This window comes from Gobius niger, assembly GCF_951799975.1.
Source record: "Gobius niger genome assembly, chromosome: 6".
In the NCBI taxonomy this organism is placed as follows: Eukaryota; Metazoa; Chordata; class Actinopteri; order Gobiiformes; family Gobiidae; genus Gobius; species Gobius niger.
In genome coordinates this window covers 7124377-7148633 of record NC_136857.1, presented here as the reverse complement: position 1 = coordinate 7148633, position 24257 = coordinate 7124377, and the positions used below count along the sequence as shown (strand labels likewise).

The 24257-nt window shown below is 45.0% G+C and overlaps 2 protein-coding genes across 6 annotated transcripts in view; one reads left to right on the top strand and one right to left on the bottom strand.

Moving 5' to 3' along the window:
- camta1a (calmodulin binding transcription activator 1a) overlaps positions 1 to 24257 on the bottom strand; it is a 305880-nt gene that overhangs the window by 56088 nt on the left and 225535 nt on the right. For all 5 annotated transcript variants that reach the window (XM_079558153.1, XM_079558154.1, XM_079558157.1 and 2 more), the window contains one exon: positions 9106 to 9177. In XM_079558153.1, coding sequence (XP_079414279.1) covers positions 9106 to 9177 — 72 coding nt within the window. The remainder of the gene's footprint in view (positions 1 to 9105; positions 9178 to 24257) is intronic.
- The window catches only part of tnfrsf9a (tumor necrosis factor receptor superfamily, member 9a), a 133884-nt gene that overhangs the window by 90692 nt on the left and 18935 nt on the right, over positions 1 to 24257 (top strand). The gene's annotated exons all lie outside the window — the stretch shown is intronic.

Genomic DNA, 24257 nt, shown 5'->3' with positions numbered 1-24257 from the left:
CCGCCACCGCCACCGCCACCGCCGCTGCTGCTGCTGCGCCGGTGCCTGTGCCTGCCTACATACTGACAATGGTGGCTCTGTGACGTGGGTGGAGACGGCGAGGATTGGCACAGTGAAAAAGAACAGAAAGCGTGTTGGCTATTGATCTACTCCTACCACGCAGACAGGAAGTAAACAGGGCCATGGACGCATGCTGACACACCGCACGGGGAATTGTAAACTGCAAAAGTACAAACGCCTGGTGAAAGAATTGCTCAAAGATGGTAATATCAAAACAAGATTGCATTTTTTATTTTTTTTTAGGTAGCGGAGGTTGTAGCTACTTTCATCTATAAAAGGAATCACAAAGATATCTGCAGCAGTCGCAAAATGTAAACACGCGGCGCAGTGCTTCTTCTGCAAAAAGGCCCGCGAGCCTCGAAAGCAAGATGAATGTCAATTTTACCGATCTGGCAGCGCCTTAACCTTTCAGGATAACTGAATTATTTAGGTGCCGCGTATATACCTGTTGTGGGCGTCCTCGACTATTCTGGGACGAGGGGATGGTTAAGAGGCCGCCTCGGGTCTATTGCCGCGCGCGCACGCTTCCCCTTCCCTTCGGCCGAGGGTGTGGAAATGGCAAGACAAATGCAGCGGGGGATTTGTGATAATTGGCCGTGCTGGTGGGCCCGGCGACGGGGCCCGGAGAAAAGGTCGCAGGCACCGAGGAACCGATCCGTCTGCCAGGAGGAAGAGGTGAGGAAGAGGAGAGAAAGGGGGGAGGGAGAGCAGGATCAGTGCCGTACTCCCCTGGGCTTTCCACAAAAAACTTCTCTCCGCTTCCACCTGTAGCAAAAGAGCAGTACAGCAGGGGCCATTAATTAGGCTCCGAAGTAACCTTCAGTTTATGCAGAGGTCAGGGCCCCGTCGTCAATGTTTTTCAAATTACAAATATGTTTTCTTTATGAATCCCAGAGGACACTGGGCAAAACATCTAATAAATTACTTCATAAATAAAAAAGAGTGCAAAAAGACACTAGTTAAAGCCCTAGTATAACGGCAAATAGCTGGACAGATGGATCTTAAACCATCTTCAGCAGGTCAGAATTAAATCTATCCATCTGGTTTATCCTTTGACCAGATATTGAGTTGCAATGGAACAATTCTTGACAGTAGTAAGTAGAGCCTTAGCTGTAGTTGTGCCTTTGCGATTGTACTCAGCAGCAGCAGCAGCAGTGAAGGAGAGGACTGGGATAGACCACAGAGACGTGGCAGGCTCCTCCACACGTTGGTGAAGCAGCTGTTCTCCTGATGGCGCTGAGAGCCTGGGCCTGCCAAACAGCACAGAGCCCAGACACATGCTGACAGACACACCCCCTCACCGCAAAAAAAAAAAAAAACACCCTCCCAACACCACCCGCCATCGCTGCTACTCCGGTCTGCCCCCGTTTTCCTTTTTTTTTTCTTCTTTTTTTATAATAGGATTCGTTCATGTGATGTAACAACAACCTGAGGCGTCCATTGTTTAAAACCCAGAAATGCAGGACAGTTAAGAATTCGACGGTAGACTCTGCAGTGAAATGTTCCAAAAGTCTGGCCTAGTTCGTGGATATACTGTCAATTGTAATAGTTAGGCTGAACAACACGGAAACAAAACTTGAAGTTATAGTAAAGTGTACTCTGTCTGGATGTATTATCGAGGGCTTTTCACAAGAGGAGTTGCTTTTACAAATGCCGATTAAGTGTGATAGAATTCAGTGGGAAACGGTTTGGGACAGAGGGTTAAGTGCTGCCTTTCAGATGATCACAGCATTCACGTCTACAATGTCAAGCAGAGCGGAGGTGAAATGAAGAGTTTTAATATGCTGTAAGAAGAACACGGATCTACTTACCTACGTAAATGATCTACATAAGAATTATCAGGTTAAACATTTGTGGATTTTCAGACTTAATCTTTTTCTACACATAATACTTTAAAGGAGAGGCAAAACACTCCAAAGAAATGCATATCTTTTTCAGGACTTGCTACCCTATTAAACATGACTCCAAACAAAGCAGTGTGACCAATTGAAATCAAGCTGAAAGAATTAACTTCCCCTTTTTTGACCATTTATACTGACACAGGAGACATGATTTTTGCATTGGACTGGTCATATCTGCAGACCCTCCTCCATTCTGAAACAACTGTCCCCGTAGAAGGCCACTTGAACACAACCTATTGAACATAATGTCAAACTCTGGAGTCAAATGCACACGCTCCCATCTGATCTCACACTCCGCAGACTCCCCGCACTTCCATTTGATACAAAACAAAAGCCTGCATAGCTAAAGGCAATTATATTTCTTGTGGCTCCGTTTGCCCCGGGGTTGTAGACAGCCAGTCAGAAAAAGGGCGGGCGGGCGGGTGCTGAGTTTTTTCCTTCGCCTCTCCAGCCTCTCCCTCTCTCCTTCTCTGTGAGTGGAATCAACAGAACAGTGCCTCTTGGACTCATTCAAGATTTATCCCGGTGAAATATTCATTATGTAGCCCGTGCGTATTGTCTGGGCCCGTGTTTCAGATGTGGATTGGCTCCTGACAGCTCCGCTCCGTCATGGCGCATCACCTGGGCCTTCCTCTCAGTCTGGCACCTGTCTCCCAGCGCTCAGCACACAAGGAACTAAACTGATCCGAATGAATAGAGGACGGGGCTGGATATAAAGAATCCATCTGTCTGTCTTTAGCCTGCGGGCATGCTCGCTCTGGGTTAGCGCTGTAGATACAGTATCCAGCCAGCGCGGCCGACCTGCTATATGAAGGGTCCTGCTCAACTTTTCTTTTTCAATTAGGCGAGATGGGGAGCGAGAGAGAGAGCCCTGTGTTCTGTGCCTTGTAGCGCCGGCGAATACAAGTGTTTGGTCCTGCGCAAAGATGTGCTGACAGCATTGACCTGCCGTATTGATCTTTGGAGATTGTAGGGTTTGTTATAACAGGTGAATGGCAGGGGAGTTCGGAGAAGGCTCTGGGTGGTTTCCGATACATCAACACAAGCAACAGAGGAAGGGATTAAAGCAACACGGTGTAGCATGTGGGCGTGCGGTTATGAGCTGCATTCATATTTACAACAGGGGCTCTATTGACACATACTGTATTGAGTAATGCCATTTTTTGGTTATGCTTAGATTCTTATACTGTATATATGCGTATTCAGTCAGTCTTTTTATGAATATTCTGTCAATTAAAGGCACACTGTGAAACATTCCAGGTTATAGGCAGCCTTTGCTGTTGGGGAGTTAAATTATGTATAGTTTTTAGGGGTGTAACGGTTCACGGGGATGTATTGAACCGTTCGGTTCGGCCTGTTCGGTTCGGTACACTTGCGTACCGTTTCGGTGTATTATTTTCATTAAATAATGTAAATTTATTATTAGCGTCATATTAAGTGCCGCGGAACAAAGTTCCTACGCGAGTTTCCGCACGGACGCTATTGAGTGACGTACATTGAAGCGGCATGAGTAGCCGAGAGAAACTACAGGCGCTGGCTTTAAGTATTTGATTAAAAGTCTTGAGCCTCGCTACAATATCCCGTCACGTCCGCACTTCAGCCAAAAAGTTACACCAGCGCTCAGAGCCGGTTCTTCGCAAACTACGTAGTGTTGTTTCACTGATTGATCAACGCGTTGTTGTCACGGGACAGGCTCTTCCAGCGCGCACTCACTCTCCGCCTACTTCGCCACATATAACACCAAAACGGAGTAGTCTGGTGAAGTGAATGAGCAGGAGAGACCGACCGCCTTCCCCCTGTCTCTTCCAAAGCGCGAGTGCTTCTCCGCTCGTGTCCCGCTCGGCCGTCTGTTTCCCGGTTCTCGCTTCGCCTCATGCGCGGCTCCTCCGCGGCTGCATCATGTCACCTGTGTCCCGGGCGCTGCTCTCAGGTTTTCTCTGTGCAGACTCTGGGCCTCACTCTCATTTAAACCCTCTTCTTACTGTGTCTGGTGAGTCTAGAGTATCAGGACAGTAGTTTGGCGAGTAGACGAGAGTAAAAAGCCGTTCACTGTGGCCTTTTTGTTGAGTTGAATCCACATGGTTCTCATGAGTTACAGTAACTCTCATTATAAGAGTCCAATTTATTTAAAATATCACCCAAATGGGTCACTTTTATTTATTTTATGCAAGAATTCTATTGTGTATTGGCAGCTTTTCAAAAGAAAAATGTTGTTAGTTCTTATTTATTTGTACCGAAAATTAACCGAACCGAGCCCTCCAAAACCGTGAACCGAACCGAATACAATTTTAGCGTACCGTTACACCCCTAATAGTTTTAGATCAATCTTTTAAAAATGTGAATTTTGCTATCTACACATGATGCTGGTGAGGACCAATTTTTAATCCACATACAAATACAAAATTATATTATGATGTAGCTTGTCAAAAATATCACACAACATGACATACACCTATCAAAAACGTGAATAAATAAACACACATGCCAGTGTGACCAAACATGCTTCAAATGATCCACAAGATGCCAACAGTGCTATTTTGCATGTATTTAGAAATCATGATTAAAGATACAGACGGCATTGAGTCACACAAGGGGGCGTGGCCACACCGAGCTTTTTCTGGCGGAATATAAACTTATTTATCACATACAAATTAATCGGGTCCATATGGAGACAGCAGATTGTACAGTAGAAGAGAAAAAACGGCAGTCATACAAAATTAGCACGTAGCATGATGCTAACATGATGCTTCATGTTAGCATAATGCTAGCATCCGTTATTTATGTATTTATGGACTGCTGAACTACTTTGCTCCTCACATGTCTATGTATCTTTATTGAGTAGAAAACTATATTGATAATTCAGCATTTGTTAAAGTAGGTTTAGAGTAATTCAAACATGACCATATATGGGCAATTCCAGAGATGCCGTCTGTACCTAAACCTGTGGTTAAAGCAAAGCAGATGTTACTAGTCAGGCTTGCGTGATAGTATAGTAGTATAATATAGTATAAAATATATAGTATAATATTATAATAAAAGCCTGGTTTTATTGGAATAATTTGGTGAAATGTTACACTGTGTGGCTTTAATGTCAAGTTGGCACTCACACACACTCACAATTCTTGAAACTTTTTATTTCTATATTTTACTCACGGATTTTGATCATAATCTAATACTGAAGCTGCTTTTTATTACAATATGTACCAGCTGCAAATGCCAAACAGTAAAAAATAAAATTACTAAATGCTATAACTTATTCAAATTAACATAATGTAGTCTTTTCAGTTCTTTGAAATATAGTAAATTACAACTTTACTGCACGTAACTAACTTGAATTTCATTCTTGAGTCCCAACACGCAGATATGCAGCCAGAGAGAAAGCCCAGGCTATAAGGGTTAGCCCTAAGTGCAGATGCATCAGCAGTTAAAGCGCAGGCAGGTTTCAGCACCACGGACAGCTCCTCAGCTCCTCCTGCACTCAGGGTCCACTTTAATCACACACTTATCACTTTGCCCGTTCAATTAAGAAACCATGAATTAAAATTATTGGAAACCCGTCTGATAGTGGCGTGAATGATCATGCGGACAACAGTGACAACTCATTTTCCCACATAACCCTAATTCAGCCGCTTCCAAAGTCATTACAATCTGAAGGACTAATGTAATAAGAAAAATGTGAGTGCCGCGAGTGGCGATATTAATAATTTATTCACGGCAGACAGGAGTAGCCTAAGCCGAGGAGTGGAGGTGAGACGAGGGGAAACGATCGCTGTGAAGAAACAAGGTCGTCAGCATTCCCTCCTGCTTTAGTAGTCATTTCATTATCTCAAACCATCCCCGCCCCTTTTAAAGAAGCCGAGGAGCCGAGGCCGGGCTATTGACCCCTCTCTGTGTCGGTGGCAGGCGGCGGGACAAATGAAGTTTCCCCTCAGACCCCCACACCTATTAATATCATAATTACCCCCACCTCTGTGCCCCCGGCCGACTAGCTGCAAAACTCCAGTGCCCCGTTTGATGGAGAGCCACAAGCCGGGAATTACATTCGATTAGCACTAAACAAAAGGAGAGGACATAGAGCGATGGGATCAATCAGAGCTTCCAGGACAGACCCTCTGCTTTGTGTCAATGAGAATGATTCATACAGCGCACTTACAGCCGATAACTCTATTACAATGGGACTCTTCTACATCACAACTTTCCTAATAGACGAGTACCTACTTACAGCACAGTGGGTTAAATATTTTATTGCAACAGTGGGCTGCACAATAATATTACATAAACCTATCTTGACAAATGGTCCCCATGGTACCTTAAAAATGAGCAGAGGTTCCGTTTTAGTCACGATTTTCCTGATTTGGGTTCATTTGATCCTGTTTTGGTATTCAAGTCTGGTTCTGAAATATATGGTCCTTCACAAGCATTTAAAAGCAGGAATGTGTGGGGGGAAAAAAAGACCATTCTATCCATAAAGCCTTTTCATCAATCACAAACTGACAGACTAGTTGTTGTTTGTGTTGCCATAACAGTATTACCGGTGAATAATTATGTTGTTAGAAATGTGTGATGAAAGGTAGGGTTAAGGGCACATTCGTTTACACTTGCTCCCACTTTTATAGTTTAAAACCCAAAACATTAGGCACAGGGAAATTAAAACTGATCAGCCATCCGCAAAGTTCATCAAGTTGAATTCCGCTCTTGCTACAAACTACTTCTCCTCGCTCCTGTGCCACCTGTGAGTATGTGCCAGACGCTTGAAAGTGCTCCATTGCCACAAAGAGAAAGTGATGATGTGGCGAGGCCCAGTGGATTGAGAGGGAGACAGAGAGAGCACCCTCCCCTTCGCCCCCCCGTCCCCCCCGTGTTACCTATCCCGTCCTGTCCCCGGCCTCATTACCGGAGCTTTGACTCAATCAGACTGGATAAGGACGGGATAAAGAGGCACGCGCCCACTGGCTCAAGTTCCCCTCTCTTTCAAACACCTTCTCCCGAGCTCACCATCTAACTTTCTTTTGTGCACTGTCGCACATAGCTCTCGGACACACACAGGCGCACTGTCCTTTTCTCCTTATACACTCTTTTTTTTTTTTGTTGCTTCAAATCTAAAAATCCATCTTTCTCTATCCATCCATCTTGCATTCCCCTCAGTATTTTTCTTTCTTTCTTTTTTTCCTCCGTGCTGAACTTTTTAAAAGTTGTGTCCATCTCACTCCGCCTTTCATTCCCAGGCTGCCTCTCTCCTCCTGGATGTCCTCTGCGCTGCCTCCTTGTCAGTGCTGTGTAATAGGAGTTATTTTCATCCCTGTCTCTTCGCCACTGTGGCCGCTGGATGGCTGAATATTTACATTTTTCACTCACTGGTGACCTTTCCCTGCTGCCGCTCTGGGAGCCGTAGTCTCCGATGTTGACAGACTACTGCCCGCAAATCTCATACGGACACGGCAAATGGTACACAGAAAGGGAGCGGCGGACGGCGGGGCACGGAGAATATGGGGGTGACAGAGGAGAAATCAGGACAGGAGTTTGAGCTTTATGTCTGAAGTGGCTCGGAGACACAAAAGTTTACAGGGTGGCAGGCGCGGAGGGCTGTAATTTGTTACCTCTGGTGTCACCGTGGTTATAGTTTGTATGGGCTGCAATAAAGTGAGTGAAGTGAGATGTAAATCTGAGTGTGCAGGTCGGGAAATTCAAAATAAAACACGGCCGAGGAGCCGAGGAGAGGCGTAAGCTGAGCCAGAAGAGGAATATGAGACTTCGGTGTATCCTGGAAGTCAAGGGAACGAGATTAGTCATGTGATCTGATATACAGCTCACATTCTTTTAGGCCTGAAGATGAGGGAGAACAGATAAATTGTATTATTCAAATTATTGGCTATTCAAAAGTAACACTGAAGATCAAAACTTTCTTTCTGCCTATTTGAGTAAATGAAGACTCCTAACTTTTATGAAAACAATAATAATTTACAGTGATATTGCACTTACTGCATTTACATTAACATGAGAGGAATATTAGTAAATCTCTTGAGCCAAAAAGGAACAATTTTGTAGAATGAGAATGAATTAATGTACAATCTTTGCTCTTCATTTTAAGCCTTTCGATTCATATATGATAAATCAATCAGCCAATCAGTCTTTTCAGCTGCTGATTTTTATTCTAGTCACACTGTACTTTACATCACAATGAAATATGTGCCATAAAAAAGTTCAATAACGTAAAATGACTTCTGTTTTAATTTACAGAGCCACTAATCGAATAAACATGAGAACATTCATAACAAATACAGGGAGACATGCTTTTAGCCCGTCTGTGTGAGACGCAAATGGAGCCAGATAAAGGAATAAAGACTTGTTTTGAAAGTGTTTTGTTTGCTCCGGGAACACTAATTATTTTGTTTAAAGCATTAGAGGGGCCAGCTTTTTCCCATTGTCTTTTCCCAAATGGTCTGCTGTACTATTTTGCAAACAGGCATTTCAATGGAGTGCTGTTAGATTATGAGTGGATTTGTCTGTGAGTCCGTTCACTCCAGCCGGGATGGTGTGACTCAACACTATAGTCTGAAAATGTGGGTGAAACTGAACAAAAAGTCAATGTTTCATGTGTAAGCAGACACAGATGTTGCTGCATGTACATATTTGTCCGACTCCGTGTTGTTTACATTCCACACAATGGTGTAAGTGTAGCCGCTCACACCTCAGACGCCGTGTACAATAATAGCTGTCATACTTAAAGTAGATGATAAGATGTATGGGCAGGTGATCAAAGAGCACTATTTACAGCACTCTCAGCCTGCGGACTTGATGACCCGCCGTAAGCACACTACTGTACAGGGAAGCTCTTCCATCATGCTTTTACTGCCCATCACCGCAGCTGTTAGACAGGGGAGATGGCAAAGCTTTTAGCAGCCTGAGATACCGGCCTCGCGCCGGACGCCCGTGTATGGGCATTGCCATCAGAAAAGTGAATGACTGAGGAAGATAAGCCAAATGGAAGCTGAGGAGGGAAAGCAGAGAGAGGAGGCAGCAGCTGGGGGATAGGCTGATGTGTGCCTGCTGCCTGTCAAAGGAAAAGGCTCCAGTTAAATGGAAACTGATATCATGCACCCATTCAAGTGGTCCCGGCAGAGAACGAGAGGAGAGGAGTCCTTACCTGGAGAAGCCAGTAGCACCTGCGGTGGAAGGTGGGGATGATGGACGAGTGGACATAGCAGCCGTACAGACACTGCAGACAGAAAGACACAAAGAAGAGCCGTCAAATTACTACGTCTCAGTAATTCTTAGCACTTTACGATACTAGAAGCTACGCAGTATTTTGCAGAGAGGGATTTCTACCATCAGTTCGAACTATTCAGATCAAGTCATTCCATTTAACCCGTGTTATTTTCTTGACTGTACTTTTGGTCGCGCAGGTATTTCTGGCTCGGGGGACCTTCGATTGACCTCCCCGCAGACTGTGGCAGCTGTGACCCCCGCACTTTGACCTCTTCAGGATCCGTCCCACATGTGCACTGGCTGCTGGCAGATTGTCCTCCCATTGTTCCGGGTAAAAGACACAGTGCCCCCTTTGGTGAGGGTTACCCAGCACCGGCCCGACACACCCTCCCCCCCCCCACACTTTCGGAGAGAGGCGCCTGACAGGATGATTCAGGTGCATCCCCCTCCTCTGGCTCATGGGGGCAGCCCAGCACGTAACTAAAGCGCAGTGTTATTAATATCCTTATCGTAAACAGATAATACCATGCCTTGGGGCTCGTTACCGAGGAGAGACCAGATAACGCCTTGCGGTATCACGCCGACGGGCCAGTGCACATTTTTCACAAAACAGCAGCGGAAGCACTAGTTCTCAGAAAGTGCAAAAGTAGCGGGTCCCTCTTTGGGAGATCCTCTGGCCCGGCTCCGCTTTCCCCGACCCTAAAGCCAGCGTCTGTCTGGGCTTGTTTACAGCCGCTCCCCTCCTCAGCAGCCGGGAAGTAGACCAGGGTTAGGGGAGACAAAATTACAGAAAGATGAGCGCAGTGGAAGCTCAGACAGCAGGACAGGTTTGAAAGGATTTTACCTGCTTATCTGTTTCACAGCAAAATCAAAGGAAATCAGATATAGACAATGCTGTATTCAAATGGAATCCACCAGACAGTCAGGAGAGGAGAACGCGCTTCCTGCCAGACACAGCAATGCTTATCACACAAGGATGCTGACAATGTCTATAAATTATTAGCAATGCCAAAGAGTAAGTTTGGTTTCAGTGTTTTAGCAAGAAAACAAACCAAAAAAAGTCCTAGTCGGAATTTGATTTCATGAAATCTTCAGGGAATGGCTGCAAAGGATGAATAAAAACGTTTTTGGATTAAAAAAGAGAGTATAATATATCACTTGATCTAGAAAATTACCTGTTCATGTAAAACGTCAGTTCACTCTGTATCTGTTTGATCCCATTTCCAGACATTGTTATGGTGCTATGGTGGTGCTGCATCTTCCAACAACATTGAGGAAAAAAAATCTCTTCAAATAAATACTGCATTAACATAGTATTTGGTTGGTTGTTTTAAAATGTACATTCATTGTGTTGCAACCAACGTGGAGCCTAATCATGTGCGCCCCATGTATTCCTTGTGTCACGGCAGAATCTGCCATACAGAGTGGAAGAGGAAGCCTATAATACTTTTACTTTTGAGGCATTACTGTCAACTGTCGCCACAGACAGTGCTCTCTGCCAGCCCTGCCTTGTTTCACTGTCCATCTCACATGCACTGAAATGACATCGGGTTTGCTGTCTACCACAGGGGGTGACACCGATGGTTTGAATGCACACAGACGGTGGATTCACAATGTTTGCAGGCCTCTATTCATTATTTCTATTCTATTTATTTATTTATAAATGTGTCCACATAGAAATCGGATTGTAAACTCACATGTTTCTGTTGGTAAAAATCCTTCCCTGGTTATAAGGGCTGGGACAGAATCGCTCATCCCACAATACTTTCAGTTGCAGACAACAGAAAGTTTGTGGCTGCTGTGTATCCGTGTTAATACCAGCTTTGGTGGTGATTGGTTTAAACGCAAGTGTAAAGCTCCAGTATGACGAAGCTTCCTAATTGAATACTTGCCATATTGCTATATATGAATAATATTGGCCCCTATTGTGATACGCCATGTATCATCACAAAAGCGTATTGTCCCGGCCATATTGATTATAATACATACAAAATGAATGGGGATACTAACTAAATCTACAAAAGGCTAACATTTCAATGTGATATAAGTATTCTCTCTGACACTGCACTGACTACTGACCATTTCCATTGCTCTCAATCATAGTTGTGCTGTTTTTGAACATTCATTCATTCATTCAAGGTGAGAAACGTTCATCCTCTACATGCAAGTCCAGATTTTATTTGATTTTCAAGGCATCAGCCAGTTCAACATAACAACACAGAGCTAAACAGATGAGTATAAACACTTCCTGAGCCCACTGTATAAAACATGTTTAAAATCTGTGGTTGGGTTTTCATTCTGTGGCTGTGTAGCTGTGCCTAAGTGGCGGCGGGTTGTGCGAGAGGGGACCAGTTAGGAGGCCATTAGGGGCTTTGGTGAACACAGCTTGGAGGAGCAGGTGATGAATAGGCCGAGCTGCAGAGTGTGGTTTGGGCTTGTCGTGTTGAACTCAAACCTAGTTAAGAAGCGCAGGGCCTGCGGAGGAAGTCGGTGTGTGCAAACACTCATTTACCACCATCACAGCTCCTGATTAATTACACCTGAAAAACACCGGGCGCCACGAAAAACAAACACGCATGATAGCGTTACACAGACGAGGAGACGAGTCGTACCAGCCGTTTTAATACATTTTATCATAGTTTTGGTCAGTGTAATCATTTTACTGACTAAAGCTAAACAGAAACTAGATACATGAATAAATGGTAATTAATACAGACAGCACTACACTCTCTAAATACTTTTATCAGCTCATAAAAGCTAAATTAATAATTGAACAAAAAGGACAAATGGAAACAAGATGAGAGCTTCTAATGAAGCTATTTACATTTCATCTCACTTCAGTCAAGACATCATACCAGATATTCATCCCGTCCGATCCTAGAAACAAGTCTGACCTGAAGCCAACACTTTACTACAGTACACACCATTAAACATTCACCATTCCTTAATCATTTTAAAGAACAAAAATACTGGCTCATGTGATTATCCTATGAGACAGTGTAGGTCTTTTAACACAAAGGAGTAGTAGTTGACAAAATAGTTGACCAGTAATAGTTGCCAAAAACAAAGACTGAGCCTCATTCAGTGTTCTTCATAAAGCGGAGAGGCCCATTGAGCTCCAAAGTGCACTCCTTAATACTTAGTCACACCAGTCTCCAGCATTTCTCCAGGTGTTGCATTGGGCCTGTCGTGATGTAGTTCCAATGTAAGCGAGAAAGATAGTGTGGGAATGCAGACTTCCTGGTGTTCTTGTTTTTTGCTGTACTCTCATCCATTACAGCTGTCTAAAATCGGATGTATTCCTCCTCCCACTCCCATAGCAGTGCCATCCATTACTCCAAGCTGGCAATGGACAGACACTTCCTCCCACTCCCACGGCGCTGCTAACATCGCATAACTACAGTCAACTCTAACGGCTATCGGCTCGCACATATTTGCACCATGCTATTTTGGAATATACTACAATTCTTAGGAGGGGGGGGGGACAAAAAAATCAATAGGAGAACTTTTTCTTTTTCTTGGCCGAGAAAGATTACAGTATGTATGAGCCATTTTTAGCGCTGCCAAAGAGCAGCAGAGGTCAATCCAAGGCAAGAGATGATTTTGCAGTTACAAGATTGTAGATTTAACTCGATAAAACAGCTAAATGTTTTCGGTGAGTCTTAAAGGGACAGGGACATGTGAATAGAAAATGTGCCCACACTCGCATCGACAAAGTTTTTGGCAATTTACCAGATGAGCTAAACCAGCGCTAGTGTTGTTGCTAAATCAACTTCTTGTTTTGAATGTGGGCCAGTCCAAAACCAAAAGCTCCCAGGCGGAAATGAGGTCCCAGCCCGCCGCTGTCTATACAAATAGAAAAGACCTCAAGAATGCAGTATTTTCACAGTTTTTTTCAAGGAGTGAACAACCCCGACTATGATCCCTGGGCTAGGAACAAGACATTTACACACAAAGCTAATTAACAAGAGAAGTGCTAAAGGACATAACGTGACGATTTGCCCCAGTGACAGTGTCTTGTAAGCGGTGGATGAGTGGATGGAGTGCTCCTTAGGATTGACAGGTGGGCTGCCTCTGTGACTATAGCGGCTGAGGTGTGAATACATTAGCCCCCAGGCTGCTTTCCACTCTCTGTTCTCTCCATTCCTCTCACACTGAGCAGCGGCTCTGACAAACAAGCCTCAACTTTCAGGCATAACACAACTGTTGCTCCTGTCAGCCGCGATTCAGACTCGCCATCAAGCAGAGCCACCGCCCACTACGTCAAATTACAACCACTCAGGGTATTAGACAATGACTTCCCAGGCATTAAGCGCACACATTCACCAAGGGCCAACTAAGAGAGCAGAGAGCATTTGAAACCCCCCCCCATACACACACAAAACACACACACACACACACAGCAGGCTGGAGTGCTTATCGCTAATTCAAGACGCATATCTTTTACTGCTGTTTGTGCGCTCAGGGCAGGCTCGGCGTCTGGGTGACAAAGTGACGGCAGCACAACCATTATTTGTGTCTTTGGGCCGTGACAGATGACAGCACATCACAGGGCTAGCAATTAAACCATAATTACACACACATACACGCATAACCTCTCATAAAAAGTGCCATTTCCCGCTATGTAATTTGAAGGGTTCGGGCAGACAAACTGGAATAGCGGAGGCAGTAAATACGCAGGTGCGAGTGGGCACAAACACCGGCGCCGCGTCCAAATGTGCATGTGCCATTGTGAGCGTCGGAGGGTGAGTGAAGCACAACAGTTCATGGAGGGATTTACAAGCGACGCGCCCATAATGTATGCACACACTGTCAGCGCGGCGGCGAGAAGAAAGAGTTACCGCGGCGACGGCTGTCCTCCAAAGTCAGACACTGATGCAGCAAATTCATTTGGAGTTGTCAGTCAAGCGCAGGCAAGGCACTGAGATGATGTTAAAGCCCAGAGAGAGGCGGCTGGCCCGGCCTAAGCCCCTCCCTCCTCTGGGCGTTAGTCGGTGTCTAGTTCACAGGGCGTTAGGTGAGACGAGTGCGCGGTAAACAGTTTGGCCTGGATTGGCCTGGATATTCTCAAATGTACAGACATGCCGTTCTGTACTTGCTGCCCCCGGTGGCCGCTGTGCCCCACGACACCTCCCTGCTCTCATCCATCATGGCTGACAGGTGTCAAGCACAGCAGCGATGGGCCAATCTAATGCAAAGTGTGTGAGCCAGGAGACGCAGTAACACATGGCTCTGAGAGAGGGAGCTCTCTCATTAGCCCATAATGATGTGTGAAGACAGACCTAATCAGAGCGTGGCACCTTATTTATGTTGGCAATTTGCTGTTTTCCTGCACTGATGCAAACGTCAGTGTCAAAAGCTGCAGTGCATTTGTCTGTCTGCTGCTCTGTCAGCTCCGCCAGAAAGAAACACTCTGACAGACACTAACTTCCCATTTGGTGATGAGACATTACACAGAGTTACATTATTTCTGCAAAAGTCCAAAGTGTGGATCTGAGGCTGACATGAGGCTGTGATGAACAGAGCTATAATCACAGTCACATGTCCTCTGTCTGTCACTGGCCTCATCTGTCATGTCTATCTCACCAACTCAGCCAAGATAATTTCCCATTTAGTCCCATCTACAAAACCATTTGTCCCAGAATGTTTCCCAAGCTAACATTTGTTCAGCCTCTAATTATGAATAATCTACATTTGGATCTGATAGAAAAGCGCCAGCTCTTTGAGCAGTGATGGACTGAGCGCTGATATAAAGTTGTTGACATGCTGACTGCTGATTCATTAGAGGAACACATCATTTGGAGAGTGCTTGTGAGCGTACATGCTCATATGTTTTTGCACACGCCGCCCGGGGCAGGTGATTCCGCCTGGGGCTTCACTGCATAAATCCTGTACACGCAGCAGCCAATCAGGAACAAGTATCAAACCCCATCCAGGAGGCACTAAAATCCATACTCAATAGAGATTCATGGACCATGCAAGATTCAAACCCGGCCATTGACAGCATCCATGATGAGTATTGATTAGGCAACGATTTGGAGCTCTATACAGAGCTGATTGGATGACTTACGGCTGAAAAGTGCCACATCCAGTTTGGAGGATGAGATTTTCGACTGATACCGTAACACACTGCATTTCACCTGCGTCTTTACAGTCAGCCGCCTCGCTCTGCTCTTTCCAGTTGTTCAGATGGAATCAAATCATCTGTAGTGTCTAGTGGAGTGGCACACTGCCCAGAATGCTTATAATACCCACTATCGCTCTTGCATTAGGATTCAGGGAGACACCACTTCTATACATCATTGTTATAAATACATTTATACTCCAGTTAAAGCTCTGTCTGTTAGGATTCTTCTGCCTCTTTGTTTTCCTTTAAATATGCAGACACTTTTAAGTTGTAACAGTATAATTCTTCACTGCATCTGAAGACTTAAGCAACGCTTGATGAGACATTATACATAATAAATCAAAAGCGGCTTAGATTTATCTCCACGGCCCTCTCTGACGGACCAGCTGCATCCACTAAATCAGTCAGAATGGAGCAGGCTACAAAATGAATTGGCAGGCTACTCCCAAGCTACAGGGAAAAACACTAAATTCCTCAACAAAGCAAAACAAATTACAGCCTGCATGGAAATGACCAGCTCTAAAAATAGAACAGGCATTGTAAAATAAACACAAACCGTTGATAAACAGGCCCCGAAGAGGAGAATTAATTAGCCATGTTGGACGCGTAAACACAGCTATACATCAAGTTCAAGAGCAAAACAATAACAAGGCTGAGGCAGTTGGAAGGAGAGCCCTGACTGTGCATTGAAGCTGCAATACTGTGGATATGTGTGCCTCACCTCGGGCTCACTCTGAGAAGTGTGGGTGTGGGGGGACATGGGAATAGACATTATAATTTTGTAAAGTGGTGAAGGTAAAAGGGATTTATGTAGCACAAGAATAAAGAGGTATGAGCACAGATGCATGCTTTCCAGTCATGCGAATGGGCTGATGCCAGGGGAAGCTCGTGGGCATGCTCCTCTGTCTCTCTGGCTGAAGACACACTGTCTGTTGATGCTAATGCTAGCCAGCTGGGCACACGGCCAAAGGCATTAAGTGGAATCGAATTCCACCAAACTAGCTTTAATCAGCAGGTTTTTAAGGTTAGAATTACTCTGCCTCTCCTCCAGCCCGCTGGCCAAGGTTACAGCAGACACAGGCAGGGCTGGGCTGGGCTAATGGGATGGAGGGTGGCATGGGGCCTGCAGCGTGCCACCACACATCCACACATGCACAACCATCCACACTCATCTGTGCACACACAGAGGCTACAGTCCACTGTCAGGACGTTGTGGCAGCTGCACCAGAAATAGAAAGAGTTTTACCTGAGCGTGGATGTGCTGCAGAACACACCAAACTACAGCTAAAACGTGAACAAGTGGATATGCACTGACACACCGTGACACGCAGCTCTCAGCAGGAGCAGGTCAGAGCCACACGACCACATGTAAAATTCATGCTCCTCCTGCAACACTGAGTTCAAACATCATAATAGAAGCTGAGTGAAGGAGACAAACAACAGGGCACAAGTCCTTTTCCCTCTCATCTGAACCACTCCATACGGACACATCAGTAAATATTGTTCTACTGGATATTTGCAACTGCAGAAGTAAAAACACACCAACAGTACACACTGTACATAAATGCAGCCTCTCGTTCATATGATGACACCACATACACAGCCTTGACCAAATTTCTTTTACAGCATTGTATCTCTAGCCTGTGATGAAAGCTTACATAAAGGACTATTTGCTTGAAGGAAGCTTTACAAAAAAAGTTAAAAAGCTGAAGCGGCTGGATGAATTAATGTATCAGGCTGTTTTTGTGCTGCACATAGAGCAGCGCGGGCCGTGCCTTGACCTCAGCCTACAAGTGTAGTCAACACATTGATGCCTGTCGACAAAAGGAGGCTCCTTTCAGCAGTAGACCTTCAGCTCTCCTGTCAGCTTCTCTAAAGTCATACTGTGTTTATACCCTGCCCACTCACTGGGCCGCCATAGAAGCAAAGCACTTTCTGTCTTCTTTATTGCCTTATTTTTTTTAATCTTTCCCTGAGCTTTTTCCACTCACTTTGCACTGTACAAAAGGAAGTGGCCTTACTTTGGAAATATTGCTCACTACAGATTGAATTAGCACTGTCAAAGTCGAGTCTTTGTTTTTGAAATGCTAATTTGTTCTTGGTTAAAAGAGTGTGCGAGCAGATCAGCACATTACTCTTGAGTGGGGAAAGCCCGATTACAAATGGATGTTAAGTATGTGTGTGTGAAGGTACAAGGCGACTGGAAACACTCATTACCTGGAGCCGCGGCCTCCTTATCACACGACCTTTGAGCTGAACTCTGGAGTGCCTGTCTGAGCAGACATTTAAAAAAAATGTCTTCCAGCAAAAAAGTAATGAGCATCTATTTGCATTACAAGCCCGGGGCTATTAACCACAACAGCTACTTCATTCCACTAAAAGCAGAGTAATGGATACTGCAATAAGGCAATCAGGCCACAGTGTAAAGATGCGGGGTCAGGGGTCAGATTTTAGCTGTCATTTGGAGGGTGGGAAAGAGCTGAGTCTTGAAAGACTTTTCCCGTAGAGCAGCCGACTCCTCCCAAATGTAAGTGCTGGACACCATCCAAAACGGATAATATTTCACTACACGACCGACACTGGGCATGGATAGCTGCATATATGAAACTGTGGCCTTGACCACACCATACTCTTATAACATTTTATAGAACCACAGGCATTAGCTTTGGGGCTCAGTGGCCGAAGAAGAACTTTATTATAGGTGAAGTTGAAGCTGAAATTTGACAATTAAATAGTTTCTGAGGTCAATTCATGTTTGATATTTATGCAATATAAATATGCCCGATTTTGAGGTTGGGATGACGCAGGCGGTGCAAACTACTGACCGCACATTAACCTTCCCCTGTGTTAGCTGAGGCATGGAGAAAAGTGCCACTGTGTGAAAAGCAGAGCACATGCTTTGAATCAGTGAGAGCCGGCCCGTCTGCACCCCATGTCCCACCACCCAAACACCCCCACCCCCACCTCGAATCTATATCACCACGTCATCTGACCTGCCTCGCTTGCTGCGGGGTCACACCAACCAGACACAACACCTAATTGAAGACGAGCGCTCGCATCAGTAACGGGCGGTGTCTCTGATAGGGATGATTAGCAACGTCAAACACCTTCTCTCCCACACGCCGTGATCTATGGGCACCTCAAATTTCCAATATCTCCAGTGGAAAGAAGGGGGTGGGAGAGAGGAAGGAGCTGGAGATGAAGTGTAAATCAAGAGTGGAGTCTTCGCTAGAACGCACGCGGGAGAATGAGCGACAGTGAGGGAGATTGGGCTTGTATGGGAAACATAAAGTGTGGGGTGGGGGGGGGAGTGCAAGGGAGCAGCGTTATTGAGGTGATGGGAGCGCGCGCACGAGAGAACGAGGGAAGGCGTCGAGAAGACACGAGAGAGTTAGGGAGGAGACGAGATATGATTACCACGGAAACAGCATCCAGAAAGGGAATGGAGAAGAGGAAAAAAAAAAAAAAAAAGAAAGAGGGGCAGAGAGACACAGTGAGGAGCGTGAGAGGAAGAAAGGGGAGTGGGAGGACGGCAAGAAAGCGAGAGGCGAGAGGGTAGAATGAATGCTAACAGGGAGCCCAGACCTAGTACTGAGGCTTTATCCTTCACAGGCGGAGGAGCAACAATCGCAAACACATTTTCTCCCGCGCCGGCCCTAAGAGAGATAAAAAAGCAATTTGTATTCTATTCCTATTCAGCGCCGCTTGGCCTGTTTCTCTGCCTGCATATTTGTAAACACAGCTTTGTCAGAGCAGCTTAATCTTCCAAACACAAATACCGGCTACAGGAAGGAGGGGCCACGCCAAGGTGAGGACGGACGAGACCGAGGGGTGAGCGGGGGTGAGGAGGTGTCTGGAAGAAGGTCACCGGGGGGGAGAGAAAAAGAAGCAGCAGCAAATCAGGGCATCTAGGATCAAAAGTTTGCGGTCTTCTTTTTTTTTCCTGAACTGTGTGTCAAAAAAAAAAAAGAAAAAAAAAAGGGAGGCTGACCCGACGATGAAAAAGCTAGATTAGTGCCATTGAGGAGAGCATAAAAAGAGACCATCATGTCGCTGCTCATCGTACGGCCCGGAGGTGACAGATGGAGGAGGTGGGCCCCTGTGCTTTGGTAACTGTCAGTGTGCGTCTACGTAGCGCTTAGGCCAGCACATTACCGGCCGTGTTCAGAGGTAAAGCAAAGTCCACGGCCAAAAATACGAGTTCACGCGCGGGGGGAAACGAAAAAGCGGCGCACAATAGTTGGGTTTGGTATGCTCTCAGCGGAGTGGCAAAAGAGAGGGATCTCGGGTTGAGGATATATAGACAGTCTGCGGTGTTTTTGATGGAGCAGGAACCTTTGTCTTGCTGCTGTGATAAACCGCCAGATGCCGCAGAGAAGGAACGCCACACGGTGCAGACTCGTATAAACAGCTCTGCCACTTTGGTTTGGGCTCGGCTCCCCAAAGCACTTGTTTGGTCAATTAATATAGTCAATAGTAAACACCATGTGCTGACAACGCAATCGTGAGATCAATTTGTGAATTAACAAAAATGCACAAAACCCTATAGCTCACTTAAAGGGACTATAAGGAGTTTAAAAATGTTAAAATTAAGTATTTTCCTCCCCCTACATGTCCCAGCCATGTCCTAATGTGTAGAATGAGCTCAGACCTGTTCACCACAACTGCCTCTAAAATCCTGTACGGTCACTCAAAAATGTCTCACTTCGGCCCGAATTGCCGTCATGCACGAGCTTAAAGGAATAGGCCACCGTTTTTACATACTAAGATATGTTCTTACCTCACTTTAGTCGTGTTAATATATCCCCGTCTGGTCTTTGTCCGTGCGCTCTGCCAGGCAAACGGAGCACATACGCAGCCTCTCCCACATGTCACATAGCTCCAAAAAAGCTCACGATAGAAGCTACCAAGCTCTTCCACGTGTTCCCTATTTAAATAAAGTTACGTGAAGTGTTTTCATGCGAAGTATATTTACACAGAAATGTAACATGTCGATTTTATAAGCAAATAAAAAGGGGGACTATATTGTGAGGCGTAATGATACGAGGAGTAAAACGTCCGCGCAGTAACTCCTAAAGACTTCCCCCGCTCACTTCCGTCAATAACCTTTAGGAGTTACTGCGCGGACGTTTTACTCCTCGTATCATTACGCCTCACAATATAGTACCCCTTTTTATCTGCTTATAAAATCGACATGCTACATTTCTGTGTAAATATACTTCGCATGAAAACACTTCACGTAACTTTATTTAAATAGGGAACACGTGGAAGAGCTTGGTAGCTTCTATCGTGAGCTTTTTCGGAGCTATGTGACATATGGGAGAGGCTGCGTATGTGCTCCGTTTGCCTGGCAGAGCGCACGGACAAAGACCAGACGGGGATATATTAACTCGACTAAAGTGAGGTAAGAACATCTCTTAGTATATAAAAACGGTGGCCTATTCCTTTAAAGGGGCTGGAAGCAAGTTCGTCATTTTATACTCACTACTGCCACCTCAGGCCATATGTGTAACTGCACCTTCTATGTTAAGCTCGTGCATGACGGCAATTCGGGCCGAAGTGAGACATTTTTGAGTGACCGTACAGGATTTTAGAGGCAGTTGTGGTGAACAGGTCTGAGCTCATTCTACACATTAGGACATGGCTGGGACATGTAGGGGGAGGAAAATACTTAATTTTAACATTTTTAAACTCCTTATAGTCCCTTTAACATAGAAGGTGCAGTTACACATATGGCCTGAGGTGGCAGTAGTGAGTATAAAATGACGAACTTGCTTCCAGCCCCTTTAACTATAATCAAGTCTAATGGTAGATGTGCGAGTAAACAGTGCAGGTGAAAATGGTCACTGTACAGCTCCACACTCTGGAAGTAAATGTAACAATTCATTTTTCCTATACACTTTTTATCCAAATAATAAGGTAAGGCACACTGGAGACAACAAGACATGATGTGGTAAGTATTCACCATAATGTGATTATTTCAAATAAAAGAAAATACTAGAAAATGCTGTAAAATGTAACAAAACCCAGCGTGGTTAAAAATATGATACCTAGCCCAGCGTTGTCACAGTTCATAACGAGGTCAAAGTCTTCCAAGAAACGCATAGTGTCTTTTGGAGTCGCCAACAGGGCCATTGATCACAAGTTACAAAAATAGATTTTCTTCATTCATTTAAAAAAAAAAAAATGAATGGGATTTTCCCTTCCTTAAGCTAGATGCAGAGTAGATTTTGAATTGGGCCGGCACAGGAAGGAAGGAAGTTTAAGATGATTGTTTAAATTCTTTAGTTGGACAATGTGAAAGGTGAAAATGGTCACTGTACAGTTCCACACTTCGGAAGTAAACGATTTATAACAATTCATTTTACCAATAGACTTTTTATCCACATCCCAAATATCTCAAAATCACCCGCACAAACTGACGGACCTTGGGGGAACCAACGGACCTTCGCCATCGCCGCCCCCACCCTTTGGAACTCACTCCCACCGCCCATTAGAAACTCTGACTCACTACCAAACTTCAAATCCGTGCTCAAAACCCACCTGTTCAAACTAGCTTTTCCTTAAACCCCCTTTTTTGTTTTGTTGTATTCCCCAAAGCGTCTTTGAGTGTCCAAAAAGCACTATACAAGTTTGATGTATTATCAGTATTAATGTTTCAATACAATTGACCTGTTAGTTGCCATCCTCCCTGATCAGGGGGTAGGGTTAGGGTTAGGTTTAGGTTTAGGGTCATGGGTTAGGGTTATGTGATGCAAGATGTGTTTCACCCACAAAGATTTAATTAAATTTCCATTTATTACAATACAGTTTCAATGAGCAGAGGAGAGAATCAAATATTATAATATCTGCCCCTTTTGTTACTTCACAATCACTTTACATCACTTCTGACGAGTTCTTACACATAGTTTTAAAAACTAGAAGGTCTTGGCTTTCAAATGAGGAATCACACTGGCAAAAAGGCTGTGAGCTCTCCTGTCAATATGCCTTGAGATTTGAATATGCATAATTGCTAACCTAAACCTAACCCTAAGACGGCAGATAACAGGTTAATAAGCAGCCAAATAAGGTCAAATAAAGTAGCAAGATGAATAATCGGTGAGACATGTACTGTATATATTAGATTTATCCTTTCTAAAGGAAAATGTAATCTGTTTAACATAAATTAAACCAGAAAAATACGAGTTGCATGTCTCATTTAAAATACCCTGGTAATTCCTTGCTTCGGTGCCCAATTGAAAATCCATGTAAAAATCCATTTTTATCCCAGGCCTAAATGTATTGCATGGAAGGGCTTAGTCTGGTGATGCACTTGAGGAGGAACGTACATCATTTGGTCTTTGCTTCTATCTTTGCTCTCCTCACCTAGTTTCATCCTTGACAGGAGCCCGCACACCCAATTTGAACAGGCTGGCTTAGCGCTGGGATTAGGATGGCTGAGAACAATGATAAGTAATGAAATCTATCACCGCGTTACTATGGAAACTGAATCAAGTTTGGCCAACGTTGTGTGTTTTGTCTCGCGCGTCAGACACCTGGCTCAGAGCTGCCAGCTTCAGACGATATCTACTTCTGTGAAGATATAAAAAAATAAACAAATACAACAAAAAAAGGTCCCGTTTTAAGACTTGCCTTTGACTTTGGGCCTAGCAGGGTTTACAAAATGTCAACAGCATCGCGCAATAAGCAAGAGTGGACTGTCAGCTCCAAGAGACAGCCAGAAAAACTCGCAGGGGCAGATAGAGTATCGACCAAATGTTGCAGGAGCACCAGGGTCACTTTATTTCTTGTTTGCCGCTATGTCAACAACGTTGGACCAAGACAGAATGCCCTGTGTGTCTTTTTCCTAATCTGTCTGCTGCTTATCTGTCTGTGTTTTTGTGGCTCCAAACCTCAGACTGGGGGAACAAGGGGAGAGTGCAGATAGCAACACAGCACCGAGGCATAGAAGTTGAAGGGGTGGGGGGTGGTGGAAAAAGAAGTGAATTGCCACAAACAAGGAGAGCTGGAGACACGCAGCAGGCAGATGGAGGAGCCGAGAGCCCCCGGGCAGCCCTGTGATGAAGACAGTGGGGGAACTCAGCTGAAGGAGCCCATGTTCTGTTGTGATGAGGCGGCGGTGAGGAGAGGAGAGGAGCAGGGAATCAGCCAGCCAGCCGAAAAGAGGGAAGGGAAAGCAAATGAAAAGTGACACTTTAATTCAGAGGGCTTCTTCTGCTTGAGTTATTATGAGATGTTTGTAAGCTGGCTTGTTCATGCATCTCTCCTGGCCGGGCGCCTGGCTCGTTCGCGCCGAGGGGGAACCTGTGGCGCTCACCTGGCGTTATCTGAGCGCGCAGCAGGGGACGGAGCGCTGTCACCGGTCTGAGCTTTTGATCTGAGACTCCGCCGTGCCCTGCCTTTCTTCTTCCTCCTCCGCACACTCAGCCAGCATCACCCAGATGAAAACTGTCTCTGTGTGTCCTGTTGCTGCTTTGATACGGCCAAAGTCCTCCATGCGCGCTCAAATTAATAGCTCTAATCTGCGAGGCGAAGGTTAGCTTTGACTTTGGAGAAACTCCTCCAGAAAGTGATTGAATACTTGTAAGATAATCAGAGAGTGTGTGCATGTGAAATTATAATAATGTGCTGCTATAGTTCCACAAGTTAAAAAGACGTCCCCGGGGGTCCAGTCCTTGTGCCTAAAGAGAAGAAAGTCTGAATGGGACTTCTATAATTATAATTAGACACTATATTAGCAGCAAACGCTATATAATATTTTATTCTTACATTTTGTGCAAGAGCTTATCGCAGCTACTTTGAGCCTTGAAAGAGGAACACCGGGAACAATGGGCCAGTGGAGGGCTGACAGTGGCAAAGTAAAGCTAATCATCCTCAAAGTCATTCGCTATGAGCAGATACAGTCATGCTTTCATAGTTTAAGATATTTGTGATAGTTGATTTCCATTCTTGATTGTTTAACC